This window comes from Mobula hypostoma, unplaced genomic scaffold, assembly GCF_963921235.1.
Source record: "Mobula hypostoma unplaced genomic scaffold, sMobHyp1.1 scaffold_53, whole genome shotgun sequence".
Classification (NCBI taxonomy): Eukaryota; Metazoa; Chordata; class Chondrichthyes; order Myliobatiformes; family Myliobatidae; genus Mobula; species Mobula hypostoma.
This window is the reverse complement of record NW_026948211.1, coordinates 667,050-690,131: the sequence shown is the minus strand read 5'-3', so window position 1 is coordinate 690,131 and position 23,082 is coordinate 667,050. Positions and strand designations below refer to the sequence as shown.

Here is a 23,082-nt window from a genome sequence, read left to right as displayed (position 1 = left end):
CAATTTATCTTTGCGACTTTGACCTTGGATCTTCGAATTACGCACAAATTAAAAGTCATTCAAGTTATTTACTACCCCGGTCTGGCTATCATTGCTCTTCCCAGTGAGTCTCTCTCCAAAGTTCAACTATAAAACAATATTTAACTGCTTTCTAATATTTATCACCCATTTGAAATTACTGCTACTGTCGCACACTCCAGGTAAGAAATCCCCAAAGGATCAAATTCTGCAACGATGCTGTTCACTGTGGTTCTTGTAAATCTGCGGGTGTAATGGCCAATGATCCAATCGGTAAACTCCGTTCAATCGTTGCTCACATCAGTTCATAAACGAGGTTCTGATATTTTGCCTCTGGAAGCGTTGCTTCCTCTCACTCGCTCCATCCCCTGTTCGAAAATACCGGCTTTTGAATCAAGTTGCTTCCTCTCCTTGTGTTTGCAGCGGAATTCAATCTGACTTCCAGGTGTGGATTATCCTCGCAGACAACCGGTCTAATGATGAACCAGCCGCCAACGTCACCGCGCACCCAGCCCCGCCCAGCTCCGTACGTGCTGCCACGTCATCGAACAGAACATCCCGCCTTCCCACTTCTCCCAGAACCGACTGTCTGCTCTAAACTCCCGGGCTGTCCAGGGAATCCGTGATCCTTTCCTCACGGTTCACCACTGGCATTCGTCCCGCTGCAGCTCCATCTCCGCATTACCGGAGTTTGTCAGCAAATGTCTGAATTGTTTCACCTCTGTCCTTTCCTGTGGTAATTCACGTAATTTAAAACAACCCTTCATTCGCTTTTCAAATGTCACTCTGAGGCTTTCTCAGAACTGGGTTATAATAATGATAAAGAGAGACGGCTCATTATCTGTCTTGCCCTGAGAGGAGTTACATTATGGTGACTATAATCCCGACTCTCTCATTCTGTGGTCATTTCAAACAATATTCATCTGAATAACATTGTGCAGCAGAAAATGTAGCTGTCTGTATGGACTGAATAGCGCAATTCCGTTTGAGGTTTAGATTTCTTCCTTGAATTCCATTGACATTTTATTCAATAAAAAGGAAAGGCATCTCGATTTGTACTATACTATCGTTAAAATATTCTCGTGATCATTCGCTCTCCTCTGACTGTCCGCCAAACGATGTCTGTATCAGATCTCATTCTACAATTAGAACTCCACTATTATAAAATGCCAATGTCCTTACTGTTGTTCTTTTTTAATTCTCGGCCAGCGCATTTGACAGTGATCTCAGTGATTTCGTGTAGTCTTTGTACAAGCTGATTCCATTCAAAAACATTCATCACTAATTATTTTATTATTGTCAGCGTTTCAAGTCAAGTCAAGTAAAGTCACTTTTTATTGTTATTTCGACCATAATTGCTGGTACAGTACACAGTAAAAACGAGACAAAGTTTTCGGAACCATGGTGCAAAAGGAAACAATACAAAAACTAGGCTGGAACACGTAAAGCAACACAAAACGACACTAGACTACAGACCTACCCAGGACTGCATAGAGTGCACAAAACAGTGCAGGCATTGCAATAAATAATAAACAAGACAATAGGCACAGTAGAGGGCAGTAGGTTGGTGTCAGTCTAGACTCTGGGTACTGAGGAGTCTGATGGCTTGGGTAAAGAAACGGTGACATAGTCTGGTCGTGAGAGCCCGAATGCTTCGGCGACTTTTGCCAGATGGCAGGAGGGAGAAGAGTTTGTTTGAGGAATGCGTGGGGTCTTTCAGAATGCTGTTAACTATGTGGATGTTTGCAGTTGACTGTGAACTCTGTCGGTGTTCTGAAGCGAAAAGAAAAACACAAAAATCCGCAAACTGAAAAATTACTAACGGGCTGCGATGCATTGATTTGGGGATAAAAGAGGACATTATTGCGGGTAAGTAAAATTTCAGCTGGAATGGAATAAATGCAGAGAAATGGAGTAAAATCTCTTTAATAAGGGCAGGAGTAACTGAAGGGGGATAAAGAACCTTGGAGGAAAAAATTCATAGGAATATCATCATCCCAGTTAACTTTCGGCCTGTGAACATAGCATCCGCCGCCGCAAAGTCAGATCTCCTGCTCAACGTGTCCTAGGGAGTCGACCAGTTTCTCCGAGTTTTAGGTCAGCAGCTGCGAATCAGTGTGAAACTTAGATAGATTCCGCTTCTCCGAATCACTCGCTCATTGAGCGAATTCACTGGAGCTACTGCAGATCGGATGATCGGTGACAGTGTTTTATATATAGCGAGGAGGCCGGAGACCTTTCCCCGGTACCGTGGTAATTGCATGTATTACACTGTACTACTGCCGCAAGAATAACTAATTTCTTGACATAAGATGTTGATGACAAATCTGTTTCTGATATGGGTCTCTGCTATGGACTGAGAGTGGGAAGGGATCAGGGAGAGGGGCTCATACTTGGGAAAAGCGGGAGGGAGAGTCGAGGGCGCGGGAAACACCAGGGAGACATTTTGTAATTGTCAGTAATTCGCAACATAGTTTTCTTCCGCCAGATTTGCAAGCCGGTTCTCCACTCCACGTTGACAACACGGGACTGTGTCATATTCTTAGGCTCCCTAGCTATATATATCTGCCAAAGACTGTTGCACGGTAGGACGGTAGGTATAATGATCAGTGGCGCAAACCTGCCGTTGATGTAAACAGTCGCTGTTGCGGAAAGTTATTTAAGTTTCTGTAGAGTTCGTGTTTGATGTCCCATTTACATCTTCTCCCCAAACACGCCCGAAGTTGCGAAATTATCAGTGATCCTTATCTGTGTTATTCGCTGCCGCTCTTGGGTGATATCTGTCGGCAAATTTTGCCTTTGATTTTTTCGCTAATTTCACTTAGGATTTGAATCTAGTAGTTAATTTTCTCTATAGACTTCCAGAGGAGCAATGATTTACTAACATGATAGAGAACAAATCTGATTAATTGTATGCCCACTTCACAGAGAAGGCTCCCTGATGTGTGTCTACTGATTATTTTCTATGCTCCTCGCAGTGAACCTGGTCACGGTTTTAATCTTGTCCAGAGGAAAGTGCGGTCTCTCCAGAGTTGTCACTCGCTACCTGGTTGCCATGGCAGCGGCGGATCTTATGGTCGTTGTCCTGGACCTGATACTGAGCGAGATTCTGCATCAATGGACCTTTTCCTCTGGGCCAGAGATACACCAGTGTGTAAAATACACGCCGTCCTGCTTTACACCGCCACCGATTGTTCGGTCTGGTTCACCGTCACTTTCACATTTGATCGATTTGTGGCCATTTGTTGCCAAAAGCTGAAAACAAAATATTGCACCGGGAAAACTGCGGCTGTGATTCTGGGGATGGTGACTGTAATCAGCTGTTTAAGAAACATTTACTGGTATTTCCGGCTCCCAGGGCGTTATGCAATGATAATTCATCCATTTATTTGTATGGGTACCGCGCATTATGTGTCCTTATCCGTCTCAGTACCAATGGAATTATGTCATTACCTCCTCACCCCTGTTATCCCATTCCTGCTGGTTCTCCTGACGAATGGATTCACCGTCCGGCATGTTCTAGTCACCAGCAGGGGGCGCAGGAGACTCCGGCGTGCTGACAAGGGACAGGGTGACATGGACCCGCAGATGGAGAGCCGCAGGAAATCCCTCGTTTTACTGCTGATCATCTCTGGCAATTTCGTCCTGCTGTGGGCACCGTTCACTGTGTATTCTGCGTGGACCTGCTGTCTGCTTCCTCTGCCGTGACGGTGCCTCCTGATTCTCTGCGAGAACTGGGCTCGATGCTGCTGCACAAACACGGCTCTTTACGCCGTCACCCAGACCAAGTTCAGGGAGCAACTGAAGGACGCGATAAAACATCCCCTTGCTCTTATTACTGCAAGGATGTGATGAATTCGTAAAGTTTCCCTGCCTGGTCTAACTAATTCACCATTCATTGCAGGCAAACTCTGCACCAATGAGGATCCATGTAATTACGTGTACTTCACATTCCTCACTCGCTTTACTGTCGCGCATGATTCCTCTCTCCAGCTCAACTGACGATCCTTTCAATCGTTTTTTTTTCGACACTCACCCGTTTATATCCCCCTCTCTTCCCGAGTGGAACGACCTACGTTTGTTAGTGTAGATCAGTGCCGCCCTTGTGACCCACAGTTCTGTCTTGCAAGTCCACTGTCCGCCTTTGCACAGAAAAAAAAACAGACTGTTAACATTCATTTTACCTCTGTTTTAAATCGCATTCTTCTGGTCTTGGAATGAGCAAATGACAGGCTTGGACAAACTCTTTATATAACCCAGTTCTCCTTGTCCTGAAAACGTCATTGTATAACTTGCACTGTTTACAGTTTAACGGCCTATTTTCTATAATAGAGCGTCCGGAACTATACATGGCACTCTATCCACAACCTCAACAATGACCTATCATAATGTCTTGTTTTACGTTCCTTCCTGTTGCCCTGAATGAGAAAGGCCGGAATGAGAAACGGCTTCTCACTATACCATCGAAATCAGCGAACAGTGAGCTTGTGCCTCTGGGTCCCTCGTGTCAACTGTACTCCGCAATGCCCGGCCATTTACAGCACAAGTGCTTTGCAAGTTTTATTTCCAAAATGCACGACGTTATACTTATCTACATTGGAATCCATTTACCACCCATCCGTCACTTCTCTAACTAAAACAGGTACGCTTGTAATCAACAGTAACCTCCCTCAGTATCAACAGCATCGCCTAATTTTGTGTCATGCAGAAACTTCCTGATCAAGACGCGATTTCGCATCAAAATTACCGACATAAATAAGGATTAACGAACAACAGCGACCACTGTGTCATACCAAAAGACTCCCATATCGAGCTGACTACCACACATCCTCACTTGCACCCTCCAGTTCCTTCCCAACTCTTGCCCCATTCTTAGCTCCCCACAGAGAGAGAGAGAGAGAGAGAGAGAGAGAGAGAGAGAGAGAGAGAGAGAGGGGGGGGGGGGAGAGGGAGGGCGATAATGTGTGTGTGTGTGTGTGTGTGTGTGTGTGTGTGTGTGTGTGTATGTATGTGTGTGAGTTTGTGTATGTTACAGAGAGAGATAGAGAAAGAGCGAGACATGGAAGTGAAGCAGGGGAGAGAGTCGCATCGTAGACAGGGCAAGAGCGATAAACGGGGGAGTTTTACAGGCAGTGGAAGAGAGAAAGTTACACGGCAATTAACCGATTTCATGTTCACTTTGGGTCATCGTTTTCCTCATAGCGTTTTCTTGATCATCGGAGTATTTCACCACAGCGAGAGAAAGAAATGGACCTTTCCGCCCCTTCATTTAAACTCGGAAGCTGGAGGGCTCGTAATTATTGTCACCGTCCGGACGGATGAGGAGAAATGGTTCATGCGTTTACACATGATCTTCTAACAGAGGGAGCAAGAGAGGGCGATACGTTATACTTATTGATGGTACTTCTCCCAGTTTCTTCAATCATAAAGACAATTAAAATTAAATTGGTGTCATTAATTCTTAAAATTCCAAAGTTGCTGCTGATTTGGCGGCAGGAATTCTGCTCAGTGCGATAAATCGTCCGCAATTCAGCTGGAGGAAGTAGGTTGGTGAACGAAGTGAGGCGCTCGGTATCCAAACAGCTGTAGAACCCACCGACATCAATCGCTCTGTTTCTACTCGAAATCTATTGTTAGATATTCGGTTGCAAAGTAACAACGTCGTCGCTAAGTAAACTCCACCAGAAAGGATTGTTTAAGCTGCCTCACGGAGATTGATCAGAGTCGGGGTAGAAATGAACTCTGGACACTGAGTAGAAATGCAACAGTATTGAAGAGTGTAAAAATCTTAAAGTCTGCCGCCTGGACTTGGCAGAGAATGTAGCGTTCAGAGAGCAGCCAGGGAGTTATTCACAGGCAGCTGGATTTCTAGTCCCTGATGGCTGTAGAGTTCGCGCTGCGAGCAGGGCTCGAACCTGCGTGGGGAATCCCCATTGGATTTCAAGTCCAACGCCTTAACCACTCGGCCATGGCAGCTCCGTCTATGTTAGTCACCCACCGCAGCACTGCATCTGAAGCGAGGGCTGAACATGATTTATTTTCACTGATGGCAATGATGAATCATCATTCCGATACAAATAGTATAATTGGACAATCTGGGAATCTGTTGCAAGACTGGTAGGTCAGAACGTGAGTGTACAGGGATAACGTTGGCGTTAGTATTGCAAATGAAGGAGATTTCCACTGTTGGGGATAAAGGTCAGGATGAGAATCAGGTTTATTATGACGGAGATATGTCCTTTATTTGTTTGTTTTACGGCACCTGTACCGTGTAACACACATAGAATAATAATAGATCATTGGTCCATAAGACGAAGGAACAAGAACAGGTCATTCGCCCCACTGAGTCTGTTCCGCCATTGTAGCAGAGCTGATTTATGATTCCCCTCAATCTCAGTCTACCGGGCATGGACATTGACGTCCTTAATAATCAAGAAATTATCAATTTCTGCTTCAAATACACCAAGTGACTTGGCTTCCATAGCCGTCTGTGACAACTAATCCCTCAGATGCACCACCTTTGGATAAAGATATCCCTGTTCTAAACTATCATCCTTCTAATCTGAGGCCCCGCTCTCTAATCCCAGACTGCCCAACTGTAAGAAACACCCTCCGCACTTCTACTCTAAGTAGGCATTTCAATATTCCATAGATTTCAATGAGATGCCCCTGCAGTGAGCACAGGCACGGAGCTATCAAACTCAAACACCAGGAAATCTGGAGATGCTGGAATTTCAAGCAACTCACATCAAAGTTGCTGGTGAACGCAGCAGGCCAGGAAGCGTCTATGGGAAGAGGTACAGTCGACGTTTCGGGCCGAGACCCTTCGTCAGGACTAACTGAAAGAAGAGCTAGTAAGAGATTTTAAAGTGGGAGGGGGAGGGGGAGATCCAAAATGACAGAAGAAGACAGGAGGGGGAGGGATGTAGCCAAGAGCTGGACAGATGATAGGTAAAGGGGATATGAGAGGATCATGGGACAGGAGGCCCAGGGAGAAAGACAATGGGAAGGGGGGGGGAACCCCAGTGGATGGGCAAGGGGTATAGTGAGAGGGGCAGAGGGAGAAAAAGGAGAGAGAGAAAAAGAATGTGTGTATAGAAATAAATAACGGATGGGGTACGAGGGGGAGGTGGGGCATTAGCGGAAGTTAGAGAAGTCGATGTTCATGCCATCAGTTTGGAGGCTACCCAGACGGAATATAAGCTGTTGTTCCTCCAACCTGAGTGTGGCTTCATCTTTACAGCAGAGGCGGCCGTGGATAGACATATCAGAATGGGAATGGGACGTGGAATTAAAATGTGTGGCCACTGGGAGATCCTGCTTTCTCTGGGGGACAGAGAGTAGGTGTTCAGCGAAACAATCTCCCAGTCTGCGTCGGGTCTCGCCAATATATCGAAGGCCACATCGAGAGAACCGGACGCAGTATATCACCCCAGCCGACTCACAGGTGAAGTGTCGCCTCACCAGGAAGGACTGTCTGGGACCCTGAATGGTGGTAAGGGAGGAAGTGTAAGGTCATGTGTAGCACTTGTTCTGCTTGCAAGGATAAGTGCCGGGAGGGAGATCGGTGGGGAGGGATGGGGGGGGGGGGCAGAGACGCAGGGATCGCTCCCTCCATGACTCCCTTATTCACTCTCGCCTCCCTTTTATTTATATGTCTGAAAAATTGGTATTTTCATCTTTATTATTTTCCATTTCATCTTTCCTCTTATCAATTATTAATTGTCTTCTTTGGAATTCTATGGACCGCTTTGAATTGTAATAAAGAATGACGAGCACATAATGATGAAGAATAAATCAATTTTAAAATAATCTTCCAACTCTCATCAGATATGAAAATCTGTAAATCCTTTTCCCAGTCTCCTTTAATTGTATCTAAAGAGGCCATTTTCAGTCCCGACAGCAGACTGTAAGATATTGAACCGTTATCAAATGGTTTCAAATTAAAAATTGTATCTAATCTATTCTTATCTGGACTTGTAGGAAATGTAAGTAATTGAGATCTTAAAAAAAAATCTCTAATCTGTAAGTATCAAAAAAAGTGAGTGTTGGGAAGTTTAAATTTCATTGAAAGTTGCACAAAAAAAGTAAGTTTCCCTCCATTAAACAAATCCTGAAATCGTTTAATACACAATCTATTCCATTCTTTAGAAGATGAGTCAATTAATGATGGTTTCAAAAAACAATTAGAAAGTATGGGACTTGAGTGGGAAAATCTCAATAAACCAAAATGATTTCTAAACTGCAACCAAATCCTCAATGTGTGTTTAACCACCACATTGTCAATTAATTTATTTAAAGGTAAAGGAAGCGAGGATCCAAGTAAAGAAATAATGGAAAATTTTATAACATAGTTGACTTCCAAGGAAACCCATATAGGGCAATTCCCATTGTTAATGTAATATATCCAGAACGTAATATTATGTATACTAACTGCCGAATAATATAACCTAAAATTGGGTAGGGCAAATCCTCCATTCTGTTTGGTTTTCTGAAGGTGAGCTTTATTTATACAAGGTTTTTTTTTATTCTTTCATATATAGGGAGAAGGAATTGAATCCAAAGAGTCAAAAAAAGATTTAGGAATAAAAACAGCCACAGCTTGAAAAAGGTATACAAATTTAGGTAAGATATTCATTTTAATAGAATTGATTCAGCCAATCAGTGATAAAGAGAGTGGCAACCAATTAGAGAGTGTTTTTAACGTAATTCAATGAACTTTTAAAAATTTCCTTAAAAAAAATCTTCAGAATTCTTATTAATTGTTACTCCCAAATATATAACTTGTTCTCCTAAAAATTTAAAAGGAAGGTTAATATCAGTTGGTATGAAATTGTTTAAAGGAAACAGTTCACACTACTGTAGATTTAATTTCTATCCTGACAACTGACTAAAATTAGTCAGTAAATGGAACACAAATGGTAAAGAGATTGTAACATTAGATATAAAAAGCAATAAGTCATCAGCATTGAGCGACACTTTATGAATAGTACCTCTCCTTAAAATACCAGTGATCTCTTTAGACTCTCAACAAGCAATTGCTAATGGTTCTGATACCAAATCAAAAAGCAGGGGGCTCAAGGGGCAAACTTGTCTAGTTCCAGGTTGGAGTTTAAAGGGTTTAGAAATCTGAAAATTAGTAAGAACCCGAGCGGAGGGAGATAAATAACGTAATTTAATTTAATGAATAAAATTAGGTCCAAAATTAAATTTTTCTAAGGATGTAAATAGAAAGTTCCATTCAACTCTGTCAAAAGCCTTCTCCGCATCCAAAGATATCACACATTCCGGTATTTCCTTAGATGGAGAGTATATAACATTCAACAAATGCCGTATATTAAAATGGGAATATAGATTTTTAATAAATCCTGTCTGATCATCCAAAACCATAGAAGATATAATATTTTTATGTCTGCGAGCCAACACTTTAGATAAAATTTTAGTATCAAAATTGAATAAAGAGATAGGTCTATACAAAGAACATACAGTAGGATTCTTATTCTTTTTGGGAATGAGTGAAATGAAAACTTAGTAAAAAGACTGCTGTAGTCTTCCTACCTTAAAGGAATCTGTAAGGGTAGAACATAAGTGTGGTATAAGCAAGGAGGAACAAGCCTTATAAAACTCTCCAGAGAATCCAGCGGGTCCTGGGGATTTCCCAGAATGCAATTCTCAAATAGCCTGAGCACTTTCCTCCAGGGAAATAGGTTGATCCAATTGCCTATGATCATCTAATGAAAGATTATTAATATTTAATTGATCTAAAAATTATTCTTTTCAATATTATCATTAACAGAGCCAGAACTATACAATTTAGAATTAAATTCCCTAACAGTGTCATTAATTTCAAGGTGGTCAGTTGTCATGTCCCCATTAATTTTACTTATTTCTTTAATTTGCTAATTCACTGAAAATGGCTTCAATTGATTAGCCAGTAGCTTACCAGTTTTATCTCCATGAGTATAAAGTTGACTTCTATCTTTTAAAAGTTGGCTTTCAATTGGATACGTTAAAAGAAGATCATATTTAGTTTTAGTTTCAATACTTCTCATATGTTTCAGGATCAGGTATTGAAGTCCAGTTGCTTTAACTGATTGGCTAATTCATTTCATTCTTTGTTAGCTTTTTTAATGATGTTTGCAGTATAAGAAAATTTGACCTCGGATGTATGCTATAAAAGTATCCCATATAATCAGGCTAGATGTCTCTTCCAACATATTTTCTTCCAAAAAAGAGTAATTTGATTCTCCATAAATTTTTAAAATTCCTCATCGGATAACAGAGTTAAATTAAATCACCAAAATCTACTCATGGGGATAGGACCAGAAAGACTTGAAGATAGAATTACAGCAGAGTGGTCAGAGATAGCAATCGCTTTATATTCAATCAATCGAGCTAATGAAATCATTTGACTATCAATAAAAAAAAGTCAATCCTGGTATAAGAACGATAGACATGGGAGAAAAATGAATACTTCCTGTCCGTCAGATGCAGAAAACGCCAAGCATCAACAAAACCACATTTATTTGTAAAAGATTGGATGAACAAAGCTGATTTATTAAGTGTGGAGGGTTTAACAGATGAGTGATCTAATACTGGATCTAACCAGAAGTTAAAATGTCCTCCTATCACAAGGGAGTAAGTACACAAATTTGGCAAAAAGGAAAATAGACATTCAAAAAATCCTGAATCATCTATGTTGGGGGCATATACATTACCAGAAACAATTAATTTACTGTCTAAACTCCGATACAATAACAAATCGACCATCAGGGTCCGAAACAACTTTATGCTGAATAAAGGAAACTGTATTATCTACAAAAATTGAAACGCCACGTGATTGTGTGTTAAACGAAGAGTGGAATTGCATACCCTTCCACCAAGTAAAAAAAAACGTAAGCTATCACAGCTGCGTATGTGCGTTTCTTGTAAAAAAAAAAGGTGCTTTTAATTTTTTAATATAAGCAAACACTTTGTTCCTTTTGAAGGGGTGATACAGCTCTTTCACATTCAAACTAAACAGGTTGATATTTTGAACCATTTTAAATACCAATCAACGTGTAATTAAAAGATCTGGCCATAAGTTATTAAAACTAGAAAGCAAATCGTGAAGTAAGGTATTCAAATAAACAATCATACATTCAACCCAACACAGCTCCCAGAGAGAAATAGGACCTACTCTCTCCCCCACCCAAAGCGAGAAAGCTGACCAATAGACAGTCAGCGAGCTGAGAACTAAGTACCAGCCCCAAAAAATCCTGTTGACAGAAAAAAAACTCCAGTCCTGCAAGGTCATTATGTCCCTACCAAGACACAACATAAAAAGTAAAATAACTCGGTATTCGGAAATACGAAAGGATCACTTTAAACAAATTTAAAGAAAGCTGTATTAAAATAAAGCCTCAAAACGGGATAAAATAAAGTAGTATCAAAAAAATATATAACAAAAGACAATATATGAACAGCCAAAACATAAGCTTAATGAAACCTTATTTCAAATGTATATTAACAGAAGAAAAAACTTGATCAAATAAGAAATATAAGTTTTAGACTTCATCCTTCAGAAACTCGTTTGCATCTTCAACTGAATGGATTCTATTTTGCAATCCGTTCTTGAAAACAATACACAGACGTGCGGGGAACTGAAGGGATGGTTTATATCCTTTATTATAAAATTCCAACATAACATGTTTATATTTCATGCGATCAGCCAAAACTTCAGGCGAATAGTCTTCCACAGATCTAGCCTTGTAATTTTGGAAATCGATCATTCCTTGTCTCCGGGTATGGCGAATTAAAAGGTCCTTAATACGAAATTCATGAAAGGCTAGTCCCGACCGATCTGGATTTCGCTGCCAAGGACAATGGCTTCAAAGTCAGAGAGCGAAAAGCTCGATCGAGCTTCGGATCGGAAGTGAATAAATCAGGGAAAAGCTGCTTCAGAAAGCTTGCAAAAAACTTCGTAGGGTCAGCGCCTTCAATTGATTCTTCAAGACCCAGGATTCGCAAGTTATTTCTCCTGTTTCTATTTTCGAGACTGATGATCCTTCTCAGCATTTTATCATTGGATAAAGATAACTCTTTGCAGAGTTTAATTGTATCTTCAACGTCCTCTTCAAGTGTCATTAGCTTCACAGTATTCTCCTGAATTTGGTTCTCATGCTGAAATAAAGTTCATTGAATTGTATCCAATTTGCTGTTGAGCCGTTGAAACTCCTCAGAGAATTCCTACTTTTGCCGTTTAAGGAAGTCACTGATTGAATCCAAAGACTCTTTCTTTTGCAAACACTTTGGTTCTTTTCCCAGCCACAGTAAAGCAGTATTGAAGTATTATAATAAGGTTTCAAAAGAAAGACTGGTAGAGACAATTAAGTAAACAGGGTAGGAGCAATTGAAAAGCGACCAACAGGGCTCTGACTGCTTCTTATATCTTACATATGCTTCCTTCTTCCGCTTGACGAGTTGCCTCACGTGTTTCATCAGCCACAGTTCCCTTTTCCTACCATTTTTTCCTTGCCTCAGTGGGACAAACCTATCCTGAACCCAGCACAAGTGGTCCCTAAACTTCCTCCACATTACTTCTGTGCTTTCACCTTTGAACATCTGTTTCCAATTTACTCTTGCTAGTTCCTGCCTCATCCATTCATAGTTAGCCCTTCCCCAGTTAAGCACTTTCCCATTTTGTCTGTTTTTATCCTTTTCCATAACTATGCTGAAGCTAAGGGAGTTGTGGTCACTCTCACCAAAATGCTCCCCCACAACGAGGTCTGCCACCTGACCAGGTTCATTACCGAGAACTAGATCCAGTATGGCCTCTCCTCTCGTTGGCCGGTCCACATACTGTGTCAGGAATCCTTCTTGAACACACCTGACAAATTCAGCCCCGTCTATCCCCCTTGCAGTCAAGAGGTGCCAGTCAATATGAGGGAAGTTAAAATCACCCATAACTACAACCCTGCATTTCCTGCACCATTCTAAAATCTGCCTGCTTATCTGCTCCTCGGTGTCCCGAGGGCTATTTGGGGGCCAATAGACTGCTCTCAGCACAGTGATTGATCCCTTCCTCTTTCTGACTTCCACCCACACCCCCTCTCAGTGGACACTCCCTCTGCAGCGTCCTCCCTTTCTACAGCCATGATACTATCCCTGACCAGTAACGCTACTCCCCCACTTTTCTACCTCCCATACTATTCCTTTTAAACACCTAAACCCCGGTACCTGCATCAGCCAATCCTGCCCTTCCTCCAGCCAAGTTTCAGTAACGGCCACAACATCGTAGTTCCACGTACTGATCCATTCTCTAAGTTCATCCCCTTTATTCCTAATACTCCTAGCATTGAAATAGACACATTTCAGCTCCTCTAACTGGCTACATTTATGTTTTGTCCCCTGCCAGTCCTTCCTCACCAACTCAGAACACATAGCATCATGCCCTTGTCCTTCTACCCTAATCTCTGCACTCACATTCTGATTCCCACCCCCCTGCCAAACTAGTTTAAACCCTCCCCAACAGCTCTAACAAACCTGCCCACCAGGATATTGGTCCCTTTCCAGTTCAGGTGCAGCCCGTCCTTGTTATACAGGTCAGACCTTCCCCAGAAGAGATCCCAATGATCCAGAAATCTGAACCCCTGCCCCCTGCACCAACTCTTCAGCCACACATTCAACTGCCATGACTTCCTTTTCCTACCCTCTCTGTCTCGTGGCACAGGCAGCAATCCTGAGATTACCACCCTTGAGGTCCTGCTTTTTAACTTTTTCCCCTAACTCGCTATTTTCCTTCTTCAGGGTCTCATCCCTACTCCTATCTATGTCATTGGTCCCCACGTGGACCACACAATCTGGCTGCTCACCCTCTCTCCTGAGAATACCGAGAACTCCATCCGAGATATCGTGGACCCTGGTACCAGGGAGGCAACAGACCATCCGGGATTCTCCATCTTTCCCACAGAACCTCTTAACTGTCCCCTTAAATATTGAATCCCCTATCACTACTGCTCTCCACTTTTCCCTCCTTCCTTTCTGAGCTGAGGGTCCAGTCTCGGTGCCAGACACACAACCACTGCAACTTGTCCCTGGTAGGTCGTCCCCACCAACAGAATCCAAAATAGTACGCTTATTGTTGATGGGAACGGCCACAGGGATGCTCTGCTCTTTCTGTCTATTCCCCTTCCCTCTCCTGACAGTCACCTGACCTGTCTCCTGGCTTTTAGGGCTGACTGTCTCCCTGAAACTCTGATCTATTACTGCCTCTGCCCCCCGAACGATCCGATTTGACAGGAGCTGCAGCTGGATGCACCTCTTGCAGGTGTAGACATCGGAGACAATTGTGTTGTCCCTGACTTCCCACATCCTACAATCGGAGCACTGGACTGCCCTATCTACTGCCTCCATTACTAACTCCTAAATTAATTAATTAAATAAACTTACCCAGCCTTACCTTACTGGGAGCAAGCTCATCCTCTGCCTCTGCTCGCTGAAATCTCTTGAGCCAAAGCCTCAAAGCTCCACTCCTTCACTGGCCGCTTCGCTTGAGCTGCCCCTCTTTTTATTTGTTTGTTGAGTTTTTCAATTTTCAATTGCTCAATCAAACTGCTTGGACACCTGACCTCGACTGACCAATCAGCTGCTTTCTGCTGAGTCTGAGCTATCGAAATCTTGATTGACATGATTGCACAATCCAGCTGCCAAAACTGCCAGAACCTCTCGAGCCAAAGCCTCAAAACTCCACTCCTTCAGTGGCCGCTCTCCACTCCAGTCCATATAAAACTCCAGTCCCATTAAAGGTGAATATGCAGCAGAAGAAACTCCTCCCATGTTCAGTCACCAGGGTGCAGAACTGGGTGTGGTGAGCAACAGCAATAATTGCAGAGTTCAGCACCAACAGTCACTTTCAAAATTGCATTCAGCAACGGTGATGGACAAATATCCAGCAGGCAGGTTGTTGAAACTTTCTCCCCAGTGCAGAAATCGTGCTTGACTAATCTTCTGGAAATTTTTGAGGATGTAAGTATGAAAATGGACAAGGGAGAGCCAGTGGATGTAGTGTACCTGGACTTTCAGAAAGCCTTTGATAACGTCCCACATAGGAGATTAGAGGGCAAAATTAGGGCACATGGTATTGAGGGCAGAGTACTGACATGGATTGAAAATTGGCTGGCTGACAGAAAACAAAGAGTAGCGATTAACGGGTCCCTTTTGGAATGGCAGGCGGTGACCAGTGGGGTACCGCAGCTGTTTACAATATATATTAATGATTTAGATGAAGGGATTAAAAGTAACATTAGCAAATTTGCCGATGACACAAAGCTGGGTGGCAGTGTGAAATATGAAGAGGATGTTATGAGAATGCAGGGTGACTTGGACAGGCTGGGTGAGTGGGCAGATGCATGACAAATGCAGTTTAATGTGGATAAATGTGGGGTTATCCACTTTGGTGGTAAGAACGGGAAGGCAGATTATTATCTAAATGGAGTCAAGTTAGGAAAAGGGGAAGTACAACGAGATCTAGGTATCCTTGTTCATCAGTCACTGAAAGTAAGCATGCAGGTACAGCAGGCAGTGAAGAAAGCTAATGGCATGCTGGCCTTCAGAACAAGGGGAATTGAGTATAGGAGCAAAGAAGTCCTTCTGCAGCTGTACAGGGCCCTAGTGAGACCACACCTGGAGTACTGTGTGCAGTTTTGGTCTCCAAATTTGAGGAAGGATATCCTTGCTATTGAAAGGGTGCAGCATAGGTTCACAAGGTTATTTCCCGGGATGGTGGGACTGTCATACGTTGAATGATTGGAGCAACTGAGCTTGTATACACTGGAATTTAGAAGTCTGAGAGGGGATCTTATTGAAAAATATACGATTATTAAGGGATTGGACATGCTGGAGGCAGGAAGCATGTTCCCGCTGATGGGTGAGTCCAGAACCAGAGGCCACAGTTTAAGAATAAGGGGTAGGCCATTTAGAATGGAATTGAGGAAAAATTTTTTCACCCAGAGAGTGGTGGATATAGGGAATGCTCTGCCCCAGAAGGCTGTGGAGGCCAAGTCTCTGGATGCTTTCAAGAAAGGAGAGGGATAGAGCTCTTCAAGATAGTGGAATCAAAGGTTATGGGGATAAGGCAGGAACAGGGTACTGATTGTGAATGATCAGCCACGATCACAGTGAATGGCAGAGCTGGCTCGAAGGGCCAAATGGCCTACTCCTGCACCTATTGTCTATTGTGAACCTGGTAGTGTGTCACAACTGTAACACGCTGTGAGGTTTCAGTGTTAATGTAATGGTCTCTCTGTAATGTATCACTACTGAGGTAACGGTTTCTCTGCAGCAGCAATGTTTAGGTGACGACAAGAGATAACAGGGTTTTGAAGTGCAGGGCTATCCAATGAGAGAAATGTTCTTTCTTGTGAGTTTGGAAGAGAGATTTGGTCTTTTGCCGGGGAGAGAAGAGAAGACATGAATGGAGTGGGCCATTTTCCTTTATTTTTTCTTTTCTAACCCTATAGTCAAAGTAAGAACTACAAAGCCCAATTGTTTAATCGCAATTGTGTACCGTTTGTTATTTCAGGGTACTGATTTGTAACGGGGGTCACATCACGCAGCATCCACCCAAATGAGATTTCTTAAGTTTGGCCGGGCTGGGGGGCTATCACCCCGATGTTAAGCTTCTAGCTGAAGTGAGAGTTACATAAGGTTAGATGACTGAGCAAATCGCTTCCCACATTCACAGCAGGTGAACGGCCTCTACCCAATGTGAACTCAATGATGGACATATGGTGGTGGTGGCTGAGAGAATCTCTTCCCAAAGTCCGAGCAGGAGATCGGCCTCTACCCAGTGTGAACACGCTGGTGTCTCTGTAGATGAGACAACCGAGTGAATCCCTTCCCACAGTCTGAGCAGGTGAACGGCCTCTCTCCAGTGTGAACTTGCTGGTGACTCAGTAGTTGAGATGATGAAGTAAATCCCTTTCCACAGTCTGAACAGGTGAATGGCCTCTCTCCAGTGTGAACTCCCTGGTGCACCTTCAGTTGAGATAACTGAGTGAATCCCTTCCCACAGACTGAGCAGGTGAATGGCCGCTCCCCACTGTGAACTCGCTGGTGTGCCATTAGGGCGGATGACTGAGTGAATCCCTTCCCACAGTCCGAGCAGGTGAACGGCCTCTCCCCAGTGTGAAATCGCTGATGTACCTTCAGTGCAGATGAGCAAGTGAATCCTTTCCCACAGTCTGAGCAGGTGAACAGCCCTTCTCCAGTGTGAACTCGCTGATGTACCTTCAGTTCAGATGACTGAATGAATCCCTTCCCACAGTTTGAGCAGATGAACGGCCTCTCCCCAGTGTGAACTCGCTGATGTACCTTCAATTGGGATGAGCAAGTGAATCCCTTCCCACAGTCCGAGCAGGTGAACGGCCTCTCCCCAGTGTGAACTCGCTGATGTACCTTCAGGTGGGATGAGCAAGTGAATCCCTTCCCACAGTTTGAGCAGGTGAACGGCCTCTCCCCAGTGTGAACTGACTGATGTGTCAGTAGGTTGGATGACCGAGTGAATCCCTTCCCACACACTGAGCAAGTGAACGGCCTGTCTCCAGTGTGAACTTGCTGGTGTACCAACAGTTCAGATGACTGAGTGAATCCCTTTCCGCAGGTTAAGCAGGTGAACATCCACTCCCCAGTGTGAACTTGCTGATGTACCTTCAGTTGAGATGATCGAGTGAATCCCTTCCCACAGTCGGAGCAGGTGAACGGCCTCTCCCCAGTGTGAACTCTCTGATGTACCTTCAGCTGGTATGATCGAGTGAATCCCTTCCCACAATCCGAGCAGATGAATGGCCTCTCACCAGTGTGAATTCGCTGATGTACCTTCAGGTGGGATGAGCAAGTGAATCCCTTCCTACACACTGAGCAGGCGAACGGCCTCTCCCTGGTGTGAACAGACCAGTGTGCTTGTAGGTGGGATGATCGAGTGAATCCCTTCCCACACACTGAGCAGGCGAACGGCCTCTCCCCAGTGTGAATTTGCTGGTGTCTCTGTAGAACAGAGGACGAAGTGAATCCCTTCCCACAGTCTGAGCAGGTGAACGGCCTCTCCCCAGTGTGAACTCGCTGATGCACCTTCAGTTGGGATGAGCAAGTGAATCCCTTCCCGCAGTCTGAGCACGTGAACGCCCTCTCGCCACTGTGAACTGACCGGTGTATCAGTAGTTTATATGATTCAGTGAATCCCTTCCCACAGTCTGAGCAGGTGAACGGCCACTCCCCGGTGTGAACTCGTTGGTGAGCCATTAGGCCAGATGACCGAGTGAATCCTTTACCACAAGTTCAGCAGATGACCAGCCTCTGCTCAGTATGAACTGACTCATGTGTCCACAGGTGGGTAGACTGACTGAGTCCCTTCTCACACACAGAACAGGTGAATTTGCTGATGCACCTTCAGTTGAAATGACCGAGTGAATCCATTCCCACTGTCTGAGCAGCTGAACGGCCTCTCCCCTGTGTAAAATGACGGGCATGCCAGTCGGTCAGATGACAATCCCTCCCCACAGTCTGAGCAGGAAGGATGATCGAGTGAATCCCTTGCTCCTCTTCTTAAGTATCTGGACAGAGACAGCAAAACTGGTGTGTTGTGTTCGAGATTCACGTAGACAAATTCCTTGTCATTTTTAACCTGTAAAAATATTTGCGAAATCCATCAATGGGTGTTGGACAATATTTCAGATGAGATCCCTTGAGTTGTCAAGGTGTGATCTGGCATCTCACTGTTACAGTGAAGTTCAACCCAAGTTGGAGAGAGAAATCACCTTCTAACTGGGCACAGTGCTGGTATCTGGAATGACCAACATATTCTTTGATACTGTTCCTGTCTCTATAATTTCTGCCATCTCCAATCAGTGACCTGGCTCAGTTTGACACTCTCCATTGTTATTATTCCCTGTTCCCAATGAGCTGCATGGGTTCATGGCCCCACAATAGCTGATACACTCTCACACAAATAGCCGGCAGTGCATTCCACACACCCACCACTGTGTGTAAAAAACTTACCCCTGATATCCCCTTGGGATCTATTTCCAAGCATCTTAAAACTAAGCCCCCTCGTGTTAGCCATTTCAGCCCTGGGAAAGAATCCTCTGGCTACCCACATGATCACTGCTGCTCATCATTTTATACACCTAAAAAAGGCTTGAAACATAAATAAGGAAATTATACATTGCTTTGAGAATTTGTTGGAAGTATATAAAATTATAAGGGTACAGATAGGGTAAATGCAAGCATGTTTTTCTACTCAGGTTGGGTGGGATGACAACCAGATTTCATGGGTAAGTGGGGACGGTGAAGATTTAACGGGAACATTTGGAAAAGCTCTTCACTGAAATGGTCGTGAGAGTATGGAATGAGCTGTCAGCACAAGTGGTGAATACAAGCTCAGTTTCACCATTTAAAAGAAGTTTGGATGGGAGCCAGGATGGTAGGGGTATGGAGGGCGATGGTCCCGTTGCTGGTAGTTGCATCAGACAGCTTAGATGTTTTTTCAGCATTGACTAGATGGGCTAAATAGCCTGTTTCTGTACTGAACATTCCCATGTTTCTATGACAGAGAAGCTGGCCAAACTTGGTTGGAAGGGAAAAGGTAGGAGTGACAATGGAGCAGCAATGGCTGGAATTTCTGGGAGCCGAGTGATAGATACATCCCAAAGAAGTGGAAGCATTGGAAAGACAGGAGGACACAACTGTGGATGAAATGAGAAGCCAAAGCCAATATAAAATCCAAAGAGAGGGCAAACAAAAGAGCAAAAAGTATTGGGAAGCTTTCAGAAACTAACAGAAGACAACTAAAAAAAAGTCGGACGAGCTCGGGGGTGGAATCATGATATTGTAGTCATTAATGAGTCTTGGTAGCACCCAACAGTCTGAGACATTTGGAGGAACAAAATATCTGGGGCCTCAATATCTCTTGAAAACCGAGGTTCCCTGCACCAGTTACCTTTCGACTTTTATTTTGGCATGCACATACAAACTCTACACCCTCAAAATTTCACTTCTGAAGGCCTCCCACTTACCAAGTACTCCTTTGCCAGAGAACAGCCTGTCCCAAACCACACTTGTCAGATCCTTTCTAATACCATCAAAATTGAGATTTCTCCAATTTATAATCTCAACCCGTGGTCCAGACCTCCCTTTTGCCATATTTACTTTGAATCTCATGGCATTATGATCACTACTTTCTGTCACCAGCCCTGGATCATTTCCTAACAGCTTATTGCACACTTCTATGTTGGGAATTCTACGAACTGATTAAGGACACATTTGACAAATTCTACCCCATCTAGTCCTTTTCCAGTATGGGAGTCCCAGTCAATATATGCAAAGTTAAAATCACTTACTGAATCAACCTTTGTTTCTTGGCATGGTCTGCAATCTCTCTACAAATTTGTTCCTCTAAATCCCTCAGACTGTTGGGTGCAACCAAGTCCCAATAATGGCTACAATATCATAATTCCCGGTCCTGAACTCATCTGGCTTTCCTACGATGCTTCTTGCATTGTGATATACACAGCTCAGCACATTCATCGCACCATGCTCAACCATTTGATTGCTGACTCTGAGGTCTGAACAACATCTGACTGGTGTCCAAGAAAACAAACTCTCGCTCATTGTCACAAAGATAAAGGAGCTGATTGTGGACGACAGGAGGAATGGAGACAGGCTAACCCGTATTAACATCAATGGATCTGGGGTTGAGAGGGTGAACAGCTTTAAGTTCCTTGGCATAAACATCACCAAGGATCTCATATTGTCTGTACATACCGGCTGTGTTGTAAAAAAAGCACAACAGCACCTCTTTCACCTCAGATGGTTGAAGAAGTTTGGGATGGGGCGCCAAATCCTAAGAACTTTCTACAGGGACACAATTGAGAGCATCCTGACTAGCTGCATCACTGCCTAGTATGGGAACTGTACTTTCCTTAATCGCAGGAACCTGCAGAGAGTGGTGTGGACAGCCCAGCGCATCTGCAGATGTGAACTTCCCACTATTCTGGAAATTTACAAAGACAGGTGTGTAAAAAGGGCCCAAAGGATACTGGGGACCCAATTCACCACAATCACAAACTGTTCCTGCTGCTACCATCCAGGAAATGGTACCACAGCAAAAGACCCCTCTTCTACCTGGCCATCAGACTGATTAATTCATGCTGATACAATTGCATTTTTATATTACATTGACTGTCCTATGTACAAATATTTATTATAATTTACTATAAATTACACATTGCACATTTAGATGGAGACGTAACGTAAAGATTTCTACTACTCATGTATATGAAGGGTGTACGTAATAAAGTCAATTCAATTCACCCTCTCCACTATCCGTTCTGTCATTTTTGCTCCCATTCCCCCTGCAACTTATTTTAACCACATCACCCTCTCCCCCCACTCTAGCACTAGCAAGCCTTATCACTAGGATATTGGTCCCCTCTTGTTCTGTTCCTCTAACTAACGAATCCCCTATCACCCCTTTGACTTTCCTCTGCCAGGTAATTCCCCGCAAAAGTTTCTAAAGTGGTCCACCTGCTGTTGTGTGGGACAGCAACAAGAGTACTCTGCGATGGCTATTTAACCTCATTCCCCTTCCTGACTCTCACCCAGTTTCCTGTATCCTGCACCTTGGGTGTAACTCACCTCTTTTCATGTCATATCTATCACCCCCTCTGACTCCCAGCTGATCCAGAATTCATCCACTTCAAGTTCCAACTCCGTAAAGTGCAGGGTTACAAGGGCATCAGGGACACTGGAGGTCTCCCCACCTTCTCACCAATGTCTCCTCTAATTTGTAATGACCAGTGTGCACATAAATCTTGTACTGTGCATTCTTTTACCCAGTGACAACATGTGCACTGTGAATTTTATATAGAGAGGTACTCCTTTCAACAGCCAGCATATCATTGTCAGGAAGAACTTTGATCTCCTTTGGGTTCGATCGAGTTCATCTGCACTCTCTCACACAACCTATGTAGCAGGCCCGTAATGGGCAATGAAGGATTTTTTCACCAGAACTTTTGCACATTGTCCATGTGTCTCTCTTGCTAAATGACGCTTTAAAAACTCAGATTTCCAAATATCACTCCACTTCTTCCCACTTGCAAGTTCTCCAGCAACTTTTGCATCACCACAATACACACAGGTAACACCAGTTTCTGTATGGTACATAAATATTTCCACTGAACCCTCCCCCAGGTGACTGATGGTGGTGAACTCAGTGATGGCAATGCCAATGAATATGAAGTATTATGTCTTATTGGAGTCTGGCACATTTGTGATGTGAAAGCTACTTGTTGCCCAGGGCAAAGGTGTTTGATATCATTATGTACCCAGAGAGAGTGGGACAAAACATGTTCTCACGGGTAGAAAAGTCCAGAACAGGAGGAGGTAGAACAAGCAACAGACACAAAATGCTGGAGGAACTCAGCAGGCCAGGCAGCATCTATGGAAAAGAGTACTAATGCTGAGTTCCTCCAGCAATTTGTGTGTGTTGCTTGGATTTCCAGCATCTGCAGATTTTCTCTTGTTTGTGACTGGAGGCAGAACAAAGGTGATTTTCTCAACAGCTGATGTAAAAGATTTTGTTCCCTTTCTCCGAGTTCCCGATCCTTGCATTTAGACAGCTGGAGCTCAGCTCTGTCTGAGAGATCCATCGGTTCCCATTCCCTCATCAGCCGGAAGCTCCCCGGGGCCCGTGTACGGATGGTGGGGCTGAGAGAGAGGGAAGAGAGCAGGACTGTCCCGGGATTGCGGGTCACGGAGTCCGGAGCTCACAGCAACTACCCGAAGTCGGTGTTGAAAACGCCCGCCCGGTGAGACCCCCAACCCGGAGATCCCTTCTTACCTCAACCGATCATCCGGGGCCTTTTGTGCACCGCGCGCTGGTGAGCTCGAGCTTGGTCGGTTTAACGGCTGGGCTACTAATCACGTGACCAGCCCCTCCCCCACCGCCGTCAACAGAGGAGTCACGCGCTGCGTTATTCCCATTGGTGCGAAGCACTGTCAATCACTGCTTCCAGCCAATAGCGAAGG

General features: G+C 43.9%; 1 protein-coding gene, 1 non-coding gene and 1 pseudogene across 4 annotated transcripts in view; 1 reads left to right on the top strand and 2 right to left on the bottom strand.

Annotated features, from left to right (window-relative positions):
* The window catches only part of LOC134341855 (zinc finger protein 229-like), a 31,816-nt gene extending 8,856 nt beyond the window's left edge, over nucleotides 1-22,960 (bottom strand). Inside the window, exons 1-3 of one of the 3 annotated variants that reach the window (XR_010016882.1) lie at nucleotides 22,895-22,960; nucleotides 14,459-18,679; nucleotides 4,055-4,160 (exon numbers count right to left, since the gene is read on the bottom strand). Coding sequence is in view for 1 of the 3 variants with exons in the window: in XM_063039790.1 (XP_062895860.1) it covers nucleotides 16,840-18,297 (1,458 nt within the window). In the remaining 2 variants the exon portion in view is untranslated. Of the gene's footprint in view, nucleotides 1-4,054; nucleotides 4,161-9,116; nucleotides 18,680-22,894 lie in introns of those variants that run through there. The other 2 variants (XR_010016883.1, XM_063039790.1) reach the window with 2 other exon arrangements.
* On the top strand, nucleotides 1,330-4,152 carry LOC134341862 (probable G-protein coupled receptor 139; annotated as a pseudogene).
* On the bottom strand, nucleotides 5,913-5,994 carry trnas-uga (transfer RNA serine (anticodon UGA)). Its single transcript has one exon. It is a non-coding gene; the product is annotated as a tRNA-Ser (tRNA).
* Nucleotides 22,961-23,082: the final 122 nt, after the last annotated feature.